This window comes from Acanthaster planci, linkage group LG21, assembly GCF_054643075.1.
Source record: "Acanthaster planci isolate LZ-2023a linkage group LG21, COTS_SCS, whole genome shotgun sequence".
NCBI classification, from domain to species: Eukaryota; Metazoa; Echinodermata; class Asteroidea; order Valvatida; family Acanthasteridae; genus Acanthaster; species Acanthaster planci.
The window spans coordinates 8,982,829-8,998,363 of NC_141797.1; the positions used below are offsets into that span (position 1 = coordinate 8,982,829).

Sequence of the window (15,535 nt, forward strand, 5' to 3'; positions counted from 1 at the left end):
CACAATTTCCCCGGCCAATGCAAAACGGAGTTGTTCACACGGATGAGGTCAGTGTCAAGCTGAAGTCGAGTTTCAGAAGAGACAAACATACTCCAAAAAGAGATTGGATTTCCCCTCAAATCACTAAAACTTCTTTAAAAAGAAAGTGAAGGAATGGTAACTCAGTCTCCGTTTCTAAGAAAAATTGACCACCCTACTTTTATGCCGCTGGAGGGCGCTATGCATACTGTGCAATACCGCCATTCACGAAAGGTGCAGCGCGCGTGCATAGTGAGAACGAAGGTAAAATGGAATTTTTCTTGTCGTAACTATCGATATAATACACTTTAAACATGCTTTACCTTGTTTACTGACAGCTTAAACCTTTTACTAAATGTGTTTCTAAATTTTTGCGTGCCAGTCTTCAGTAAACCTGAAGTCGAAGAGATTTAGCCTGCTTGTAATGTGGTCATGGTGTGGTCTTGTTAATTTAAGGCATAGAGCAAGCAGCAGATCTGTTGTGCATGGCTAAGGCAATTCTGTCAATATCATTTAATAATACTCAGATACGTCACTCATTGCATCACTCAGCTCATACTAAGCCCTATAGTCGAGTACTACTCATATAGGCCAACTCTGACACTCATTTGGGAACAATATACGGCCACCACTGTACTTCACAACCTATGCACGAATCCTGGTTTGAAAAATCCTAAGACAGTAGGCTAGTAGGCTTGCTGTTCAGTCATGTCAGTGCGATCCTGAGTCTTGCACCAATTTATTGTAGGCCTTCTCCATCGTGAGTTGATTTGCTTTTGAATGAAATCCATATCAACTCGGGAAAGAGTACAGTAAATCAGCGCAAGTGTCGAGATTGTGCTGCACCACCTCAATATTTTCAGGGCTAAATTTGACATTCAGGGAAAGAGTTCCATATACGGACAACACGATTATAACAAACCTGTGAGATTTATCTGAAGAACCTGAGCTTGCTTCAGAATTTTCTCCTGAAGCTATATTTCACTTCTTAGGAAATGTTATCGCTTTCTAATGACTGTTTAACATTTTAAGGGAAAATTAGTGCTGTCTGTAAAATGGAACTCTTTCCCATTTTACTGTTTTCAGATAGCTAAAGTGAGTGGCGTCCGAAGGTTATGGAATTTTTTCCGGTGCCCTGACCATTTGTATAAATTAATCCCTTCCACAGACACAAGTGTGATTTGTGACTTGATTTCAAAGCCGCCATGGCCAATCCCAATCCCTTCGGCGGCACCCCCGGTCCCACAACCACCTCAACCACTGGAGGGGGATTCTCCTTTGGGACCACTCCCGCCGGCTCTGGTGGTTTCACCTTCGGCGCCTCTAAGCCAGTGGCGACGGCAGCAGGCACCACACCCAGCTTAGGATCCAGTAGCTTTGCGTTTGGTGGGGGGACGGGATTGGGTAGCAGTTCGTTCTCATTTGGGAGTGCTGGTAAGTTTCAAACTACGGTGGCCTGTTTCGACCAGGGTTTCCTTATTTTGGTGTGAGTTCCATACACTTACACACATCACTTGGGGGGCATTGTCAAGGCCGGATCCCCCTGTTTTTAGCTACTTGTAGAAATAATGGTCCGCCCCAAAAAAAGAGTGTTACTCGGACAATGTCTTTTAATTGTCATGACCCTATATGGGTTGCATTTGGAAAACCAAATCGGGGGGAAAAAAATGTGATTTTCTTACCTTACGTCTGTCAACGTAAATGCACAGTCAACTTGACAGTTGACACCCACACATGCAGACTGATTGAGCATTAGCTGTTCTCTTTGATACTCTTACTCCCTGATCTGCCTTTTTGATGAATCAGAGATCGGCTTTCTAATGAAACTTTCCAGTAACCAATAAGAGACACTCTGCGGAGCAGGTTTGACAATATCTTCAGTACCTTTACGCCTTTTGATGGGCTGATCTCCACCAATCAGAGTCCATCAGCTTTCTAATAAAGCTTTTCAGCTACCAGTCAGAGACACTCTATCAAGACACATTTCATTTCCCCCCCCCCAATTCCCCACAAAAACCCTGCCCTGTTTCTACAAAATTAAACCCTGCAATTCGGCGAAATAATGTGAGTATGAAAGCTTAAATGTAATTCTTCCTTCTATACAAGAAAGGGGTGCCAAACTTTACAATCTCGCATCTCTTGACACCCTGTCTGCAGAGTCAACAGACCCTATGAGACTGGTCTGAAAACTCTATATTCTCAGTAACTGCTCTCATATTTTCCCCGAGAATTTGACTTTCCAGGACATGTTACTGCTTTCTGGTGGCATGATAAGGGAAAATGGATGATGTCCGTCCATATGTGGAACTCCTTCCTCCGTCTCGTCAAAGACACATGCACATGTAATGGTGAAGCGTACAGATATTCAAATTGACAGATTATTTTCTCTGACTTGGTTTCCGTAATGCTGATCAGATCTAGACACCCGGGTGAAGTGAAATAATTTGGTATTCGCATTTGCCCTCTTTTCCTATTGTAATGCTATAAAACTACTGCATGTGCAGTACATTTCCAAGAGCTTTTGAAGAGAAATAGGTCAATGATCTAGCTGGTGAAAGTCTGCAGGGAAATCTCGCAGTGGTTAAAGGTAAATGTATCGAGCTGCAAGTTTATTCAATCACAGCTCTGTGAGTGTCTGACCATGAGAGGAGCGAGTACCTTGTTTCAGTCATACGGTCGATGAAAGCACATCCCAGAATTTCTCATTTTGTTCCTCCGTGCACCCTCCATTTGAAAAGGCGGTACTACATCCACGTCTTCTGCGGCAACCCCGTCAGGAGGGGGCTTCTCCTTTGGTGCCCAGCCCACCCCCGCGTCGACAACAAGCACCGCCTCCACGGGGGGATTCTCCCTGGGCTCAGGCGTCAAGCCAGTCGGTAAGCCCCCACGTTCAGTCGTATTCTTTTGAATGAAAAAGTGGGAATATTTTAGCCAAACATAATACCGTACCTTACACAAGCAGTAATAATAATGCGGAGTAATACCATTGGCAAGTGATGTAACCCCTTCACGCTGATAATTCTTTTGACCGTGACTGCTGGGCTGTGGTATGCCCTGAATGGAGGGCTGTGTCCATCAGCAGGCCCCATTGAACCAGCAGCTGCATGGTGAATAGACTGTATGTGTGGTATGCACTAATCCTTACACAAAGCCGCGGCTGTCGACGGTTCCCTGTGCGAAGAGTTTAATGAGAGCTGATTTCTTTCCAACAGGCGCCGGTTTTTCGTTTGGTGCTCCGCCGTCGGCATCCACGGGGGGGACACCAGTGTCCACCACAAGCACCGGGAGTTTCACCCTGGGTGGTGCGACTGCCGGGACTGCAGCTGCAACCGGTGGCTTTTCCTTGGGCGCGACACCTTCCACGACGATAACTGCACCAACTCTGGGCGGGACACCAGCTGCCCCCACTACCACCACCGCTGTTGCCACGGCTGCCAGCGGCTTCAGTCTGGGGGGCGGAGCCTCACTGGGAGGCAGTACAACAGGAGGTTTCAGCCTGGGTAAGTGTTTGAGCCCCCCCTGCAAGTTGGGACAAATAAGTGGATGACATGATCTACGACCACTTTGAATGAAGCTTTTAAGCCTTGTTAGTAAACCCCGACTGTCGCTCAAATTTCAACTGAAAACATGCAGGTCTGCCCAAACATCCATAGAATGTCTGAACCCGTGACATTCGGCACTTACACCTAACAAGGTGCAACAGGCGTAAACATCATCAGCGGGACGTTGTTGCATTTGCATTCAACATTCGATGAAATTAAACCACCCATTCTGAAGCACATTTTGCCGGCCCAGTTAAAGAGTATGGGTGTCAGATCCTGTGATGACTGGCTGTCTAGGACTCGGAGGGCATAGACTATATCTGGCCCCTGGAGTTTGCCTGGTTGATTGTCACAGTGTCCTGGTAGGTTAGGGCTCAGTTTCAAAACGATATTGTCCATGCCCTGTTTGCACGGTGAGCTGCCATTTAAGCAGATTTTGTGCTGCTAACAGCAACTTTTCTAATTGGAAATCACGAATTTGCGGTCTCCATACAGCCAGTTAACATCTACAGTTCAACTGTTCTGCCGTTGCCCTTGCTTCTAAGGATGGCGACAGTTTTTAACGCCCTCTCACCTACTTTAATTTCCCCACCTCCATTCCATTTCTCCCTCAGGTGGGACATCGGCAGCACCGGCACCCAGTGGTAGCAGCGGTTTCAGCCTCGGAGCGGCCACCAAGACCTTCAGCTTAGGGACACCCACTGCCGCCACCTCCACTGCTGCCGCTGCCGCTGCCGCAACTACCAACCAGGGCTTCTCGTTTGGTGCCAAGACAGCGATAACCTCGTCAGTCCCCACACTAAGCGGGACTGGTGCCTTGGGTACTCAGGGCACCACAGCTACCATTACAACATCATCTGTGGCTGGTGAGTCTATCAATGAGACCAAAGTCCTGAAAATGCTTGTGAGGACATTCCATGTCCTCGCAAGCATTTTGGGGACATGGAATGTCAGACAATCACTCTCGCTTTTTTACATAGGCTTCTCAATAGGCCTCAAAGCTTCTTAAACTGTATAGACTACCCTGTATGACAGCAACGTACATCAGACCTGCATGTGAGGACAGCCTATGTCCTCAGGCATCTGTTTTCCAGTATGTAAAAGCAAGAAAAATTTCAAAGCTTGTCGTCTTATTAGGCATCCCAATGTGGTTTATGAGGAAAGGAAGTGTTTTTTTTGTATCTTGGAAGATTTTAATTTCTTAACCCTAACTCCTTTGGGTGTGTGCAAAATCATAATAAAATTGGAGGATTCAGGGCTGTTAGGGTTAATATGTATTTTGCTTTCAGGGGGAGGGTTTGCCTTCGGTGCAACAGCCATCAATTCCTCCAATAGCCTGGGATCTTTGCTCGGCAAGGCGACGACGGTCACTACATCAGGGCCAGCCTCAGCGGGCTTCTCCCTCAGTAAGTGTCAAAAATCCTCATCAAATCGTCCACCATATCCCCTCCACCTCTCCATTCAATTTAGTGCACAGCCGCTTGAAGATACTGCCGTTAACCTAGATCCGAGTTGAACACTGTGTAGAAACAGTCATCTGGACTGTCTGGTTCCCTGACACGTCCGCTCGTACCCACTCTCCAATCTAAGGGCACCCTGGATAGTTAGCGTCTGTCTGTTTCAAATACATGTAGATCCGAATCGTGATCACTGATTCAGCCTTGGTTCACTGACACCAGAACCTGCCTAATGGACAGCGCAAACCAGCTTTGGGACCACTGATTCGGATCACAATCAGTGATCCGACGTTGGTTCACTGACACCAGAACCCGCCTAATGGACAGCGCAAACCAGCTTTGGGACCACTGATTCGGATCACAATCAGTGATCCGACGTTGGTTCAGTGACTCCAGAACCCGCCTAATGGACAGCGCAAACCAACCTTGGGATCACTGATCCAGATCACAATCAGTGATCCGAAGTTGGTTGGGGTCCACATCCGTGTGAAACAAACAGCCCCATAGTTTCTTCAGATGAATAAAGGCAGAATGTTTCCCCGTTGACCCATTTCAGGATATTTTTCTGTCCTTGTTCTCAACATAGATCTACCGTCAGCCACCAGTACAGCGACAACCACACCCAGCACAACAGGCCTGTCACTCGGTGAGTTTTGGTCACTCAACTCGTAGTCCGTAGAACAAAACAAACTGGCAAATCAGTGCAGCAATAATGTCAAGCACAGTGGGCTCATTCTAGTGCCGAAAGGTCTCTGTGAAATGAAATTTTCATCATTAATCCTTTCCGGCAATGACACCAGGATTCCTTGAAAGCATCCCGGGCGCTGCAGCTTTCTCAAGCCTGAAGAAATCTGTAGAGAGGGGACAGTGACATGCAGCCACAGTTTTAGAGGCGGGAGGAAAACCCCAGAGGAATATTCTGGGTAAAACCCACAGAATCAGGTAGGGACTGAAAAACCCAATCCACATGTGGACCGGGCCGGGATTCGAACCTGGACCGCAGTGATGGAAGGCGAGGTTAGAACCACTACACCCATCTGACGAATACATTTGCCTCTTTGCAGACAAATGTCACAGTTTGACGACATTTGCTCTAGAGCCAATTTTTTTCATGTTCGTTTTTTTTTTTCACTCTCCCACTGTCATTTTGCTGACCCCGTTCTTATTCAAATTTTTTTGTGTTCCTGCAGGGGGATTGGGTGTTGCCACGGCAGCAAAATCACTGTAAGTCATGTGTTTGTTTCATGATTACCCCGAGGCACATCCGTCAGCGTGACGAGCGCATGCGTTTGGCAAATCACGACACCTTATTGGTCAAAGAGGCATGTAACGAGCGTGTACCACCTGTTTACCAGCGTCGCACCACCGCAGTAACGGCTTCGTCTTCTTGAGTTACAGTATAAAAAGTTGAGGAAACTCTGGTCTCAGTGATAAGTACTTTTGACCCGAGTACTTTTTGAGTTAGTTGGCCAGTTCTGAATTTTGAATGGCGGAGGTTGTTCAAAGACAAAGCACTCGTGCAAGTCGGCAGATCTCCATGCTGGTCGGACATCCCTGACGTGGGTACACTGCTGTTCCCGTATGACCTTGGACATGCTCAGTTGGCATACCGAAGTGGCTTCTTGTTAATACCTGTGGAGTACTACTGTGGAGCGTTTTTCTCTCCCGCAGGACCACGGCAACAACCACTACCGTTGCCGCCGCTGCCACCACGGCCCCGTCATCTCAGGGCCCAACCTTGACCTACCACCAGCTGGAGCAGGCCATCAACAAGTGGACGGTGCAGCTGGAGGACCAGGAGAAGGTGTTCCTGACCCAGGCCACCCAGGTCAATGCCTGGGACCGCATCCTGATCCAGAACGGCGAGATGGTGAGTTCCTTCCCCCCGTCGTCCATGGCTGGAGGGTCGATGGCTGTGCTCAGCATGGGCACTGTTCATGGCTTCTTGATGAAACCATGGGGAGGCTGGGGCACTGCCCAGGGCTTCTTGATGAAACCACGGGGAGGCTGGGGCACTGCCCACGGCTTCTTGATGAAACCATGGGGAGGCTGGGGCACTGCCCATGGCTTCTTGATGAAACCGTGGGGAGGCTGGGGCACTGCCCAGGGCTTCTTGATGAAACCATGGGGAGGCTGGGGCACTGCCCCTGGCTTCTTGATGAAACCATGGGGAGGCTGGGGCACTGCCCAGGGCTTCTTGATGAAACCATGGGGTGGGGAGGCTGGGGCACTGCCCATGGCTTCTTGATGAAACCATGGGGAGGCTGGGGCACTGCCCAGGGCTTCTTGATGAAACCATGGGGAGGCTGGGGCACTGCCCATGGCTTCTTGATGAAACCATGGGGAGGCTGGGGCACTGCCCATGGCTTCTTGATGAAACCATGGGGAGGCTGGGGCACTGCCCATGGCTTCTTGATGAAACCATGGGGAGGCTGGGGCACTGCCCATGGCTTCTTGATGAAACCGTGGGGAGGCTGGGGCACTGCCCATGGCTTCTTGATGAAACCCTGGGGAGGCTGGGGCACTGCCCATGGCTTCTTGATGAAACCATGGGGAGGCTGGGGCACTGCCCAGGGCTTCTTGATGAAACCATGGGGTGGGGAGGCTGGGGCACTGCCCATGGCTTCTTGATGAAACCATGGGGAGGCTGGGGCACTGCCCAGGGCTTCTTGATGAAACCATGGGAAGGCTGGGGCACTGCCCAGGGCTTCTTGATGAAACCATGGGAAGGCTGGGGCACTGCCCATGGCTTCTTGATGAAACCATGGGGTGGGGAGGCTGGGGCACTGCCCATGGCTTCTTGATGAAATCATGGGGAGGCTGGGGCACTGGCCATGGCTTCTTGATGAAACAGTGGGGAGGCTGGGGCACTGCCCATGGCTTCTTGATGAAACCATGGGGAGGCTGGGGCACTGCCCGGGGCTTCTTGATGAAACCCTGGGGAGGCTGGGGCACTGCCCATGGCTTCTTGATGAAACCCTGGGGAGGCTGGGGCACTGCCCATGGCTTCTTGATGAAACCATGGGGAGGCTGGGGCACTGCCCAGGGCTTCTTGATGAAACCATGGGGTGGGGAGGCTGGGACACTGCCCATGGCTTCTTGATGAAACCATGGGGAGGCTGGGGCACTGCCCAGGGCTTCTTGATGAAACCATGGGAAGGCTGGGGCACTGCCCATGGCTTCTTGATGAAACCATGGGGAGGCTGGGGCACTGCCCAGGGCTTCTTGATGAAACCATGGGGAGGCTGGGGCACTGCCCATGGCTTCTTGATGAAACCATGGGGAGGCTGGGGCACTGCCCATGGCTTCTTGATGAAACAGTGGGGAGGCTGGGGCACTGCCCATGGCTTCCTGATGAAACCATGGGGAGGCTGGGGCACTGCCCATGGCTTCTTGATGAAACCATGGGGAGGCTGGGGCACTGGCCATGGCTTCTTGATGAAACCATGGGGAGGCTGGGGCACTGGCCATGGCTTCTTGATGAAACCATGGGGAGGCTGGGGCACTGCCCACGGCTTCTTGATGAAACCATGGGGGCCTTTGACAATTCCCATGGCTTCATAAATGACCAATCAATGACCGTTTGTGTCCAGGTCATTCTAACTGATGTTGCTCTAACTCACCTTGTTTTATTTATCTTTTCAGATCACAACTCTTCACAGTGATCTTGAGAAGGTGAAAACCGACCAACAAAGGTAGGAATAACAGTATTCTAATGACAACCTCAGTTAGCAAAACCTCAGTTAGTACTGAGGTTGGAGATTACAGCATAATTGAATGAGTATCTTAGAAACCAGTCGAGGGGGAAATAGTTTTACTGTTGACTGCATTCTAGTCACAAGACCAAAATTGTAGCGGGCAGCGTTGTCAATTGTCATTTGGACAGTTGTAATGAGGTAGGGGGCAACTTGAGACTGACGTTACCAAGGGACCTCGGTGAGGATGGATGCCATTGGACACTCAAAGGACAGACCCACCTTTCATGGATATTTCACCCCCCATCTCTCATCTACTTCACCTTTCCGTCAAAGATGTATAGATGTCAGGCATGATATTTTTTCCCATTTCAACAAGATTTCAGACTTTTTTCTCCTTTCGTTTTCCAATTTTTCACTCCATTTTCAACATTCTATACAGCAGTCCTACGTCTAGGAGGTCTGCTTGGAATGTTTGTTCGGTTATTTTTTTTTTCCCCCCCTTCGGGATCAAGTATCACGCCCAAGGTATTCACCCTTCAAAATGAGGCCGTTACTTTTTGTCTTGTTTGGCGGGATGCAGATTGGAGCACGAGTTGGACTTCATCATGGCCCAACAGCGAGAGCTGGAGGACATGTTGACCCCCTTGGAGGAGGCCGTCCGTACCCAGCAGCAAGGCACTGTTTACACACAGCACGCCGACTCCGAGAGGGAGAGAACGTAAGTCAACCCCACCCTGCCCCCTCTCCTGGAAAAAAGGAGCTACCAGGGTGCATTTGCAGAGTAGCGTCCACATTCCAAGAAAGAACAACTTTTATCGTAAAAATTCACCTTTTTGTACTCTCCCCCCGCCCTTTTGGGGAACCAGGTATACCTTGGCCGAGAACATCGACGGGCAGCTGAAGAGGATGGTGCAGGACCTGAGAGAGATCATCGAGCATCTCAACACGGCCAATGCCCCGCAAGACACCAACGACCCGGTCAGTTCACTAAACGGACGTATTTCTTTCTGCCTCTCATCTCCAAGACGCCAGTATCCATTTTCCCTCAAGATGCGGAGTAATACATCAAAAGCAGAGCTCAGTTCCCCCTCTCCGATCCGCACTAGAGAAGAATTACCAAAAAAAACGGCCCCAAGACTTATTTTGCAGGATCCGATCGCAGGTGTTGATTTTCTTTTTTTAATCCATCAGATTATGCAGATTGGCAAGATTTTAAACGCTCACATGGATTCCCTGCAGTGGATCGACCAGAACACAGGTAAGACACCGAAATACCCAACCGCTCTATTGGTTTATTTCCCCGTAACCCTCCTGCTGCTGTGACAGTCACAGCCGGTCAAAAAGTCCTTCCACTTCTCCCGCTACAGACTGATAGGACGACTTGGTTAATGCGTTAACGCGTCCTCAGAGGGTGAGAGTTTCATTTCACGGGGATAGGCCGGAGTAAACCTTTTGTGCATTTGTTATGACTAAATTACCATAACAAAACAGCCTCTGAGGCACCTTGGAGACGCACCACCTCTAGAATATTTCAATAATAATGGATGTTGATGGAGTGCATGTAGCCACCAATATGCTGCATTATGACTACCCCTGTTTGGCAGGCCATGAACATTCCTAAAAAACCATCTCAGCTCCCTGGGAGGGGGGGTATACAGCTCAAATCTGGCATGTCAGGTGCAGACGGCTACTCAAATGCAGCAACCATCCCTGCCCTCACTGGTACCCATTTATACCCCACGGTGGAAAGAGACAAGTTAGGGCAGTGCGGCTCGCCAAGGGTCCAGTATTTTGAAAACGCAGTCGAATCAGACGGGAAAAGGGCCAACTCACTCTGACTGCAAACCTTGATATTTTCAATTTTGGTATACTAGTTTATTTTAACTTCATAAAGTTTCAGGCAAGTATCAAGAAAAAAAATAAAACTGAAAATGTTCATAAATTGCAAGGAGATATGACCAGGAGGCTGGAAAATGCACTAGAGAGCATCTACATTTCAAAATTTTCCCAGGGGGTCCTTAATTAAGCAGGTCCCGGACCCCACGCCGCATATGCTTCATGCTTGCAATTTCAGCTGTCTTCTATGTGCTCCTTACGCAACCCTGTATTCGGCTACGCTGGATTCGAACCTTCAAACCTATGATTGGGAGTTGCAGGCCACTGGGCCACACATCTGTGAAGCAGTCTCCAACTAAAGATCCTTTCAGACTCGTGGCCCACTGGATCTTGCTGTTCCTTTTAATTGTGAATGAAATTTGAAGAATAATTTGAAGATTGACTTGGGACGTTGCGGAATCAGCCATTTCTTCTGTTTGAATTTGTCCGCAGTCATGCTGCAGCGGAAAGTGGACGATGTGGCCAAGCAAAGCGAGATGGTCAGGCGAGACCAGGAGAAGAACGTCCGTCTGGCCTTTGACTGACCGAGTCACTGGAGGGCACCAAAGCATCGACAGCATCTGAGGGCAGATCCAGAACCAAATTTTTTTTGGGGGGGACAAATAATTTTTTGGGGGGGAGGTAAAAACTGGACATTTTTTATGTAACCTTTTACAGCCATTGTGAGAGTTGGAGCTATATTTGGAGGCTTTTTGCTCGCTTTTGGAAGGAAAGGAAATGGAATGGACCAGAAAGATCACTTTTCTTTCATTAAAAAAGAAAAATCTTTTTTGCTCTTTGGGGAAATACGTCCCCCCATCTACCTGTCATTGACAGCACCAGTACCCCAAACCCTTTTAGGAGTCAGGATTTGAAAAATGGTTGTGCTCACTCGCAATGGACACTAGAGGGCGCTCTATACACAGGTCCATACGCAAACACGGGAATTTCAACTTGTCTGTCAGGACAGCGGGCCAGCGCTACCGGACTTCAAATTAGCGAACTCGAAAAAAGCAGTTCTTGCTGTAAACATTTATTCGGAGTGCGCTGTGCTTGTGAATAAACAGTTTTTGTTGTCAGAGAGGTCTTCAAGTGGTGAAATTCTACCCATGAATGAAAGCCTTTTCAGGCAAGAGCGAGGGGCAAAAGGTTGGAGGGTGAAGTGCGAGTGTGCCGTGCCGTGCGAAGCCCTTGGTCATAACGTAACAGGCTTGTGTCATTGGAAATTCATTGTGGTGCAGGTGGTGGTGGGGGCGTGACCGATGTACACCCCCTCCCCGAACCCACCTCTGCTATTTCAATCAGTTAGTTCTATACAGGTTCTTAAGAGTTCTCCGCTTATAATTATTGGTTTAAAATGTATGACTTTTTTGTAAGTAGCTGTAAACACTAGGCCTTTCAGTAATGGCTGTGAAATAAACCAAATCATGGTTGCGCTAAGTGACTTGTTATAATTGACGGGGATGTTTTGTCACTTTCGTTTTGTGCTAGTTCAATTCTTGTCCAGAAATATATCTGCGAGTTTGTCGTGAAAACCACGAGGCCCAAAGTGCCTTTATTTACACGAACTCCACTGCGGTCGTATTTCAAAGTGATCTTTCCACGAAGGAAAACAATTTTTTTCGGTGCAGGGCTAAATCTGAAACTGTCGAGGGACGTTTGTCGTTAGTGATCAGCTTGCTTTGGTGAGAATAGTCTTGGAGAAAATCCAGACCCACCCACCCATGAACAGGACCTTGATATGACCCGCCGACAACCCGCAGACGGGCCGCTGGCAATCGGCTTGAAAGTTAATCCGTCCCATCCCCATCTCGTTGTCCCCAAGAAAAAAAATGCGCCGCCATCCGCCAGATGTAGACACGACGCACGCTATTCCATTTTGGCGTAGTTGTTCATGTCGGTCAGCCTGTCGTCTATTGTAAGCGATTCAGTCATCGTAGAGGGAGACGGTGATCGAACGATATTCTCACGGGAGCCTTATGTTATCCCCCATCCCGAAAAAAAAAATCAGTACCCGACGACTGTAGGTATTTATGACACAAGGCAAATTCGAAGCATGAGTGAAGTCTTAATCTTCATCTCATCATCTGGATCTGTGACAGGTTGTTGTCGGTCTAGTGCGCGTGCCGTTTATGTCTGTCAAAATGCCATCTTGATCCGGTTCTTTGAATACGTCCACACCTTTGTTCAGTATTCTTAGTCATTCCACTATTCTTTCAATCCATCCCGGCCCAATCCTGTCCCAACCAATTTTTCTTGTGTTATCGTCCCTCACAGTTTACGCCGGACCATGTTCAGCATGTCTTGCTCTGGCCCATTTGATCTAGAAAATCCAATTCTGTCTTACCTAAAGATTTTTACCTTTTTGACTAGAAAAACCCAGGTGAGACCACGGAGGAATCCTCCACGGTAAAACTCACAGGTGATCAGCAGCCGCGATATATCGAAGGTGGTGTGACAAGTTGTTTGCCTGGCGCGTCACTGACTCCACTGATGGATTTCATGCCCCCCATCACTGTCTTCTTTGATCTTAGTACTCTCACGCCGCGCCAGTCTTTATCTCAATTTTGGCCGCCTTGCGAAAACATCTTCTCTTTGATGATAAACTCGGCCGACTTGTTTCTTTTGTTGCTGGCTCAATTCAAGCTAAGAACCGCAAAGTGTGAATAACCACTGCAACACGACGGAGACGTGGGATATGTCGCTGCATCGGTAACCTTTCCCCTATAGCCTCGCAGGGTCTGGATTATCAATTAAATGTGGTAGTCCGTTGAGCTGGGGTTTTCCTGGCAGGGAAGAACAACCTTGCGGTAAGCATTTTGTTTGACCAAATTTCGTGGAATGAAATTAAACAAAACTTTGTTGCCGAAATGTCTCGGGAAACACGGGTGCAACAACCCCATTTCCAGTTCTGTGGAACTTTCATCAACCCGCTGGTTTTTTTTTTTAGTTTAATAGAAAAAAAGAGCTGTGCCGATATTCAAATTGTGTACTTCGGGCACCTATGGACTGACGGGCACTAGACGGTCACGCTCTTTCGAGTTCACCGGCCCCCAACCAACAAGTTGGTCGCTACAAGACAATTGCATCCTAACCAGGTCTCATTTGCAGGGAACAAAAGGGCTGATGTTATAGTTCCAATAATAACCGCGATATGACCCTTTAGTTGGGGATTCGCGAAGGGTGATCTATGGAGTAATGTGGCTATAAAGTAGACATGCTGCATCTGCTATTGTCTGATGCTGGCAGTGGTGCAGCTAGGATTTTACTGGAGGGGGCACAAAGGGGTACCAGCATCTTATGGAGGGAACCAGCTTTCAGGGGTGTGTTTTTGGGGGACCAGGTTTTTGTTAGCCTTGTTTAATATCCATTCCTGCGTTTTTTCAGTGGGGGGGATTTGTGGGGGGCACACCCCCCCCGTGGCTACGCCACTGGATGCTGGTGTAGACGTAACTTTCAGGTAAGTGGGAGGAGTTACGTCAGCTTGGTAGCAGGATGTCTTATGGAAGGAACCCCCCAAATAGGATCGGGGGATCATTGGTAAATTCATGATATCCGATAAAACATAAAACAATTAAAGTTATCCTTCGCATAAAGGGCGCCCAAATGAATGTAATTCCCTCGACACGGGGTTTCTTCCATTATCGCCAATCCCGAATATATTTTTATCTCTTTGTTCGGGGCAAAGAGTCTGGAGCTATTTATGTACACAGCGTCTATTTTCAGAAGTTCAGGAATTCGATGAAGGGGCATGCATTTTGGCCTCTAGACAGATTTCAGATATAGTGATGGTCTTGGCACCAGGGAGTTGTTCACTCATGTATCATAGTTTCTGAAAGTTGAACATCTGCACCGTTGCATTCCCTCGCCTGTTGGAAAACCTTAGATCCCGTCTTCGCTCCATTCTGAACGTGGGAAGAAATTCCGCTGCGCAATGAACCCCAGATGCACTCTCCGTGTCTTCGACTCACAATAGTTCGCCTCCAAGTTTTTGCAACGCGTTGACCAATCACAGTGCGCAAAATCTGTCAACCCAAACGCGCGCTGGGTTGACAGATTTCGCGCACTGTGATTGGTCAACGCGTTGCAACACTCCTCGAGGCTCACTCCTGTGAATTGCCCGTATTGTCTAGACACAAACACCAAACTCGTTGATTTCTGAAGATTGATTTTCTCATGTTTTTAGCATGAAATCACCCATTCCTTACAAAGAAGTTCCACGGGAAGAAAGAAGGGCAAAGGAACTTTTAACTGGGACTACTTTTGGACCCATCAATGACTCACACTATATTTTAACCAACGACCTCCGAACGAGACTCAACGGATTAAACTCCAGTCGCGTAACAATAGTATCCATATCAACTTGATTAATTATGTAATCAGTCTATGTGCAAACCGAAACAAGCAAAGCTTTAAAAAAAACAAGTAACAAAGTTTGGAACAGGCTAACATTCTCTTATCGCAAGCATGCACTTTACTCCGTACTGGTAGGTGAGTTAATTGGAGTGTTTATAAAAGCCACCCTCATTAAAAAAAATTATAGGGCTCCGCCCCTTGGCCGACTTTTAAGGGCAGACACGCAAGACAATTGTAAGGTCGATCGTCAACAAGCTCTTTGGTCGAACAAACGAAAAATACTTTTTGTTATCGCGGAAGCGCACTTAACTTTATCGCATTTGCAAATTAAGACCCCGGTTCGTAAGCGGTTTAATCTTGCTGATAGCCTCATTATACTCGTCGTTTTATTTAAGCCTAATCTGAATATGCGAACAGGAATACAAGTTCCAGTGTTTCTAGTTTAACCTTTGTACGAAGGTAACGACCTCGATTGAGGTCCAGAAAAAAATAAAGGAGAATGGTTGTCGGCTGTAGAATGTAACAAAAGTGTGCACCGAGTTTGGGTTTTTTTTGGGGGGGGGGGTTCAAACAAAGTAATAACTGTCAA

At 48.0% G+C, this 15,535-nt stretch overlaps 1 protein-coding gene across 1 annotated transcript; it reads left to right on the top strand.

The window, feature by feature from the left end:
* The first annotated feature begins 195 nt into the window (after window positions 1-195).
* Window positions 196-12,048, top strand: LOC110981215 (uncharacterized). The gene is made up of 14 exons (XM_087131330.1): window positions 196-282; window positions 1,187-1,452; window positions 2,757-2,894; window positions 3,231-3,518; window positions 4,175-4,426; window positions 4,850-4,966; window positions 5,604-5,663; window positions 6,208-6,241; window positions 6,689-6,887; window positions 8,663-8,712; window positions 9,296-9,433; window positions 9,582-9,693; window positions 9,907-9,973; window positions 11,044-12,048. The coding sequence occupies exons 2-14, from the start codon at window positions 1,224-1,226 to the stop codon at window positions 11,133-11,135; spliced, it is 1,776 nt and encodes a 591-aa protein (XP_086987456.1). The 5' UTR covers window positions 196-282; window positions 1,187-1,223; the 3' UTR covers window positions 11,136-12,048.
* The last annotated feature ends 3,487 nt before the right edge of the window (window positions 12,049-15,535 follow it).

Excerpts from the sequence above, each read along its gene's own strand:
- LOC110981215 (XM_087131330.1), top strand. The coding sequence starts at position 1,224 with ATGGCCAATCCCAATCCCTTCGGCGGCACCCCCGGTCCCACAACCACC. Across the intron at positions 1,453-2,756 it reads GTTCTCATTTGGGAGTGCTG|GCGGTACTACATCCACGTCT; the intron begins GTAAGTTTCAAA and ends CCATTTGAAAAG. Across the intron at positions 8,713-9,295 it reads GTGAAAACCGACCAACAAAG|ATTGGAGCACGAGTTGGACT; the intron begins GTAGGAATAACA and ends GGCGGGATGCAG.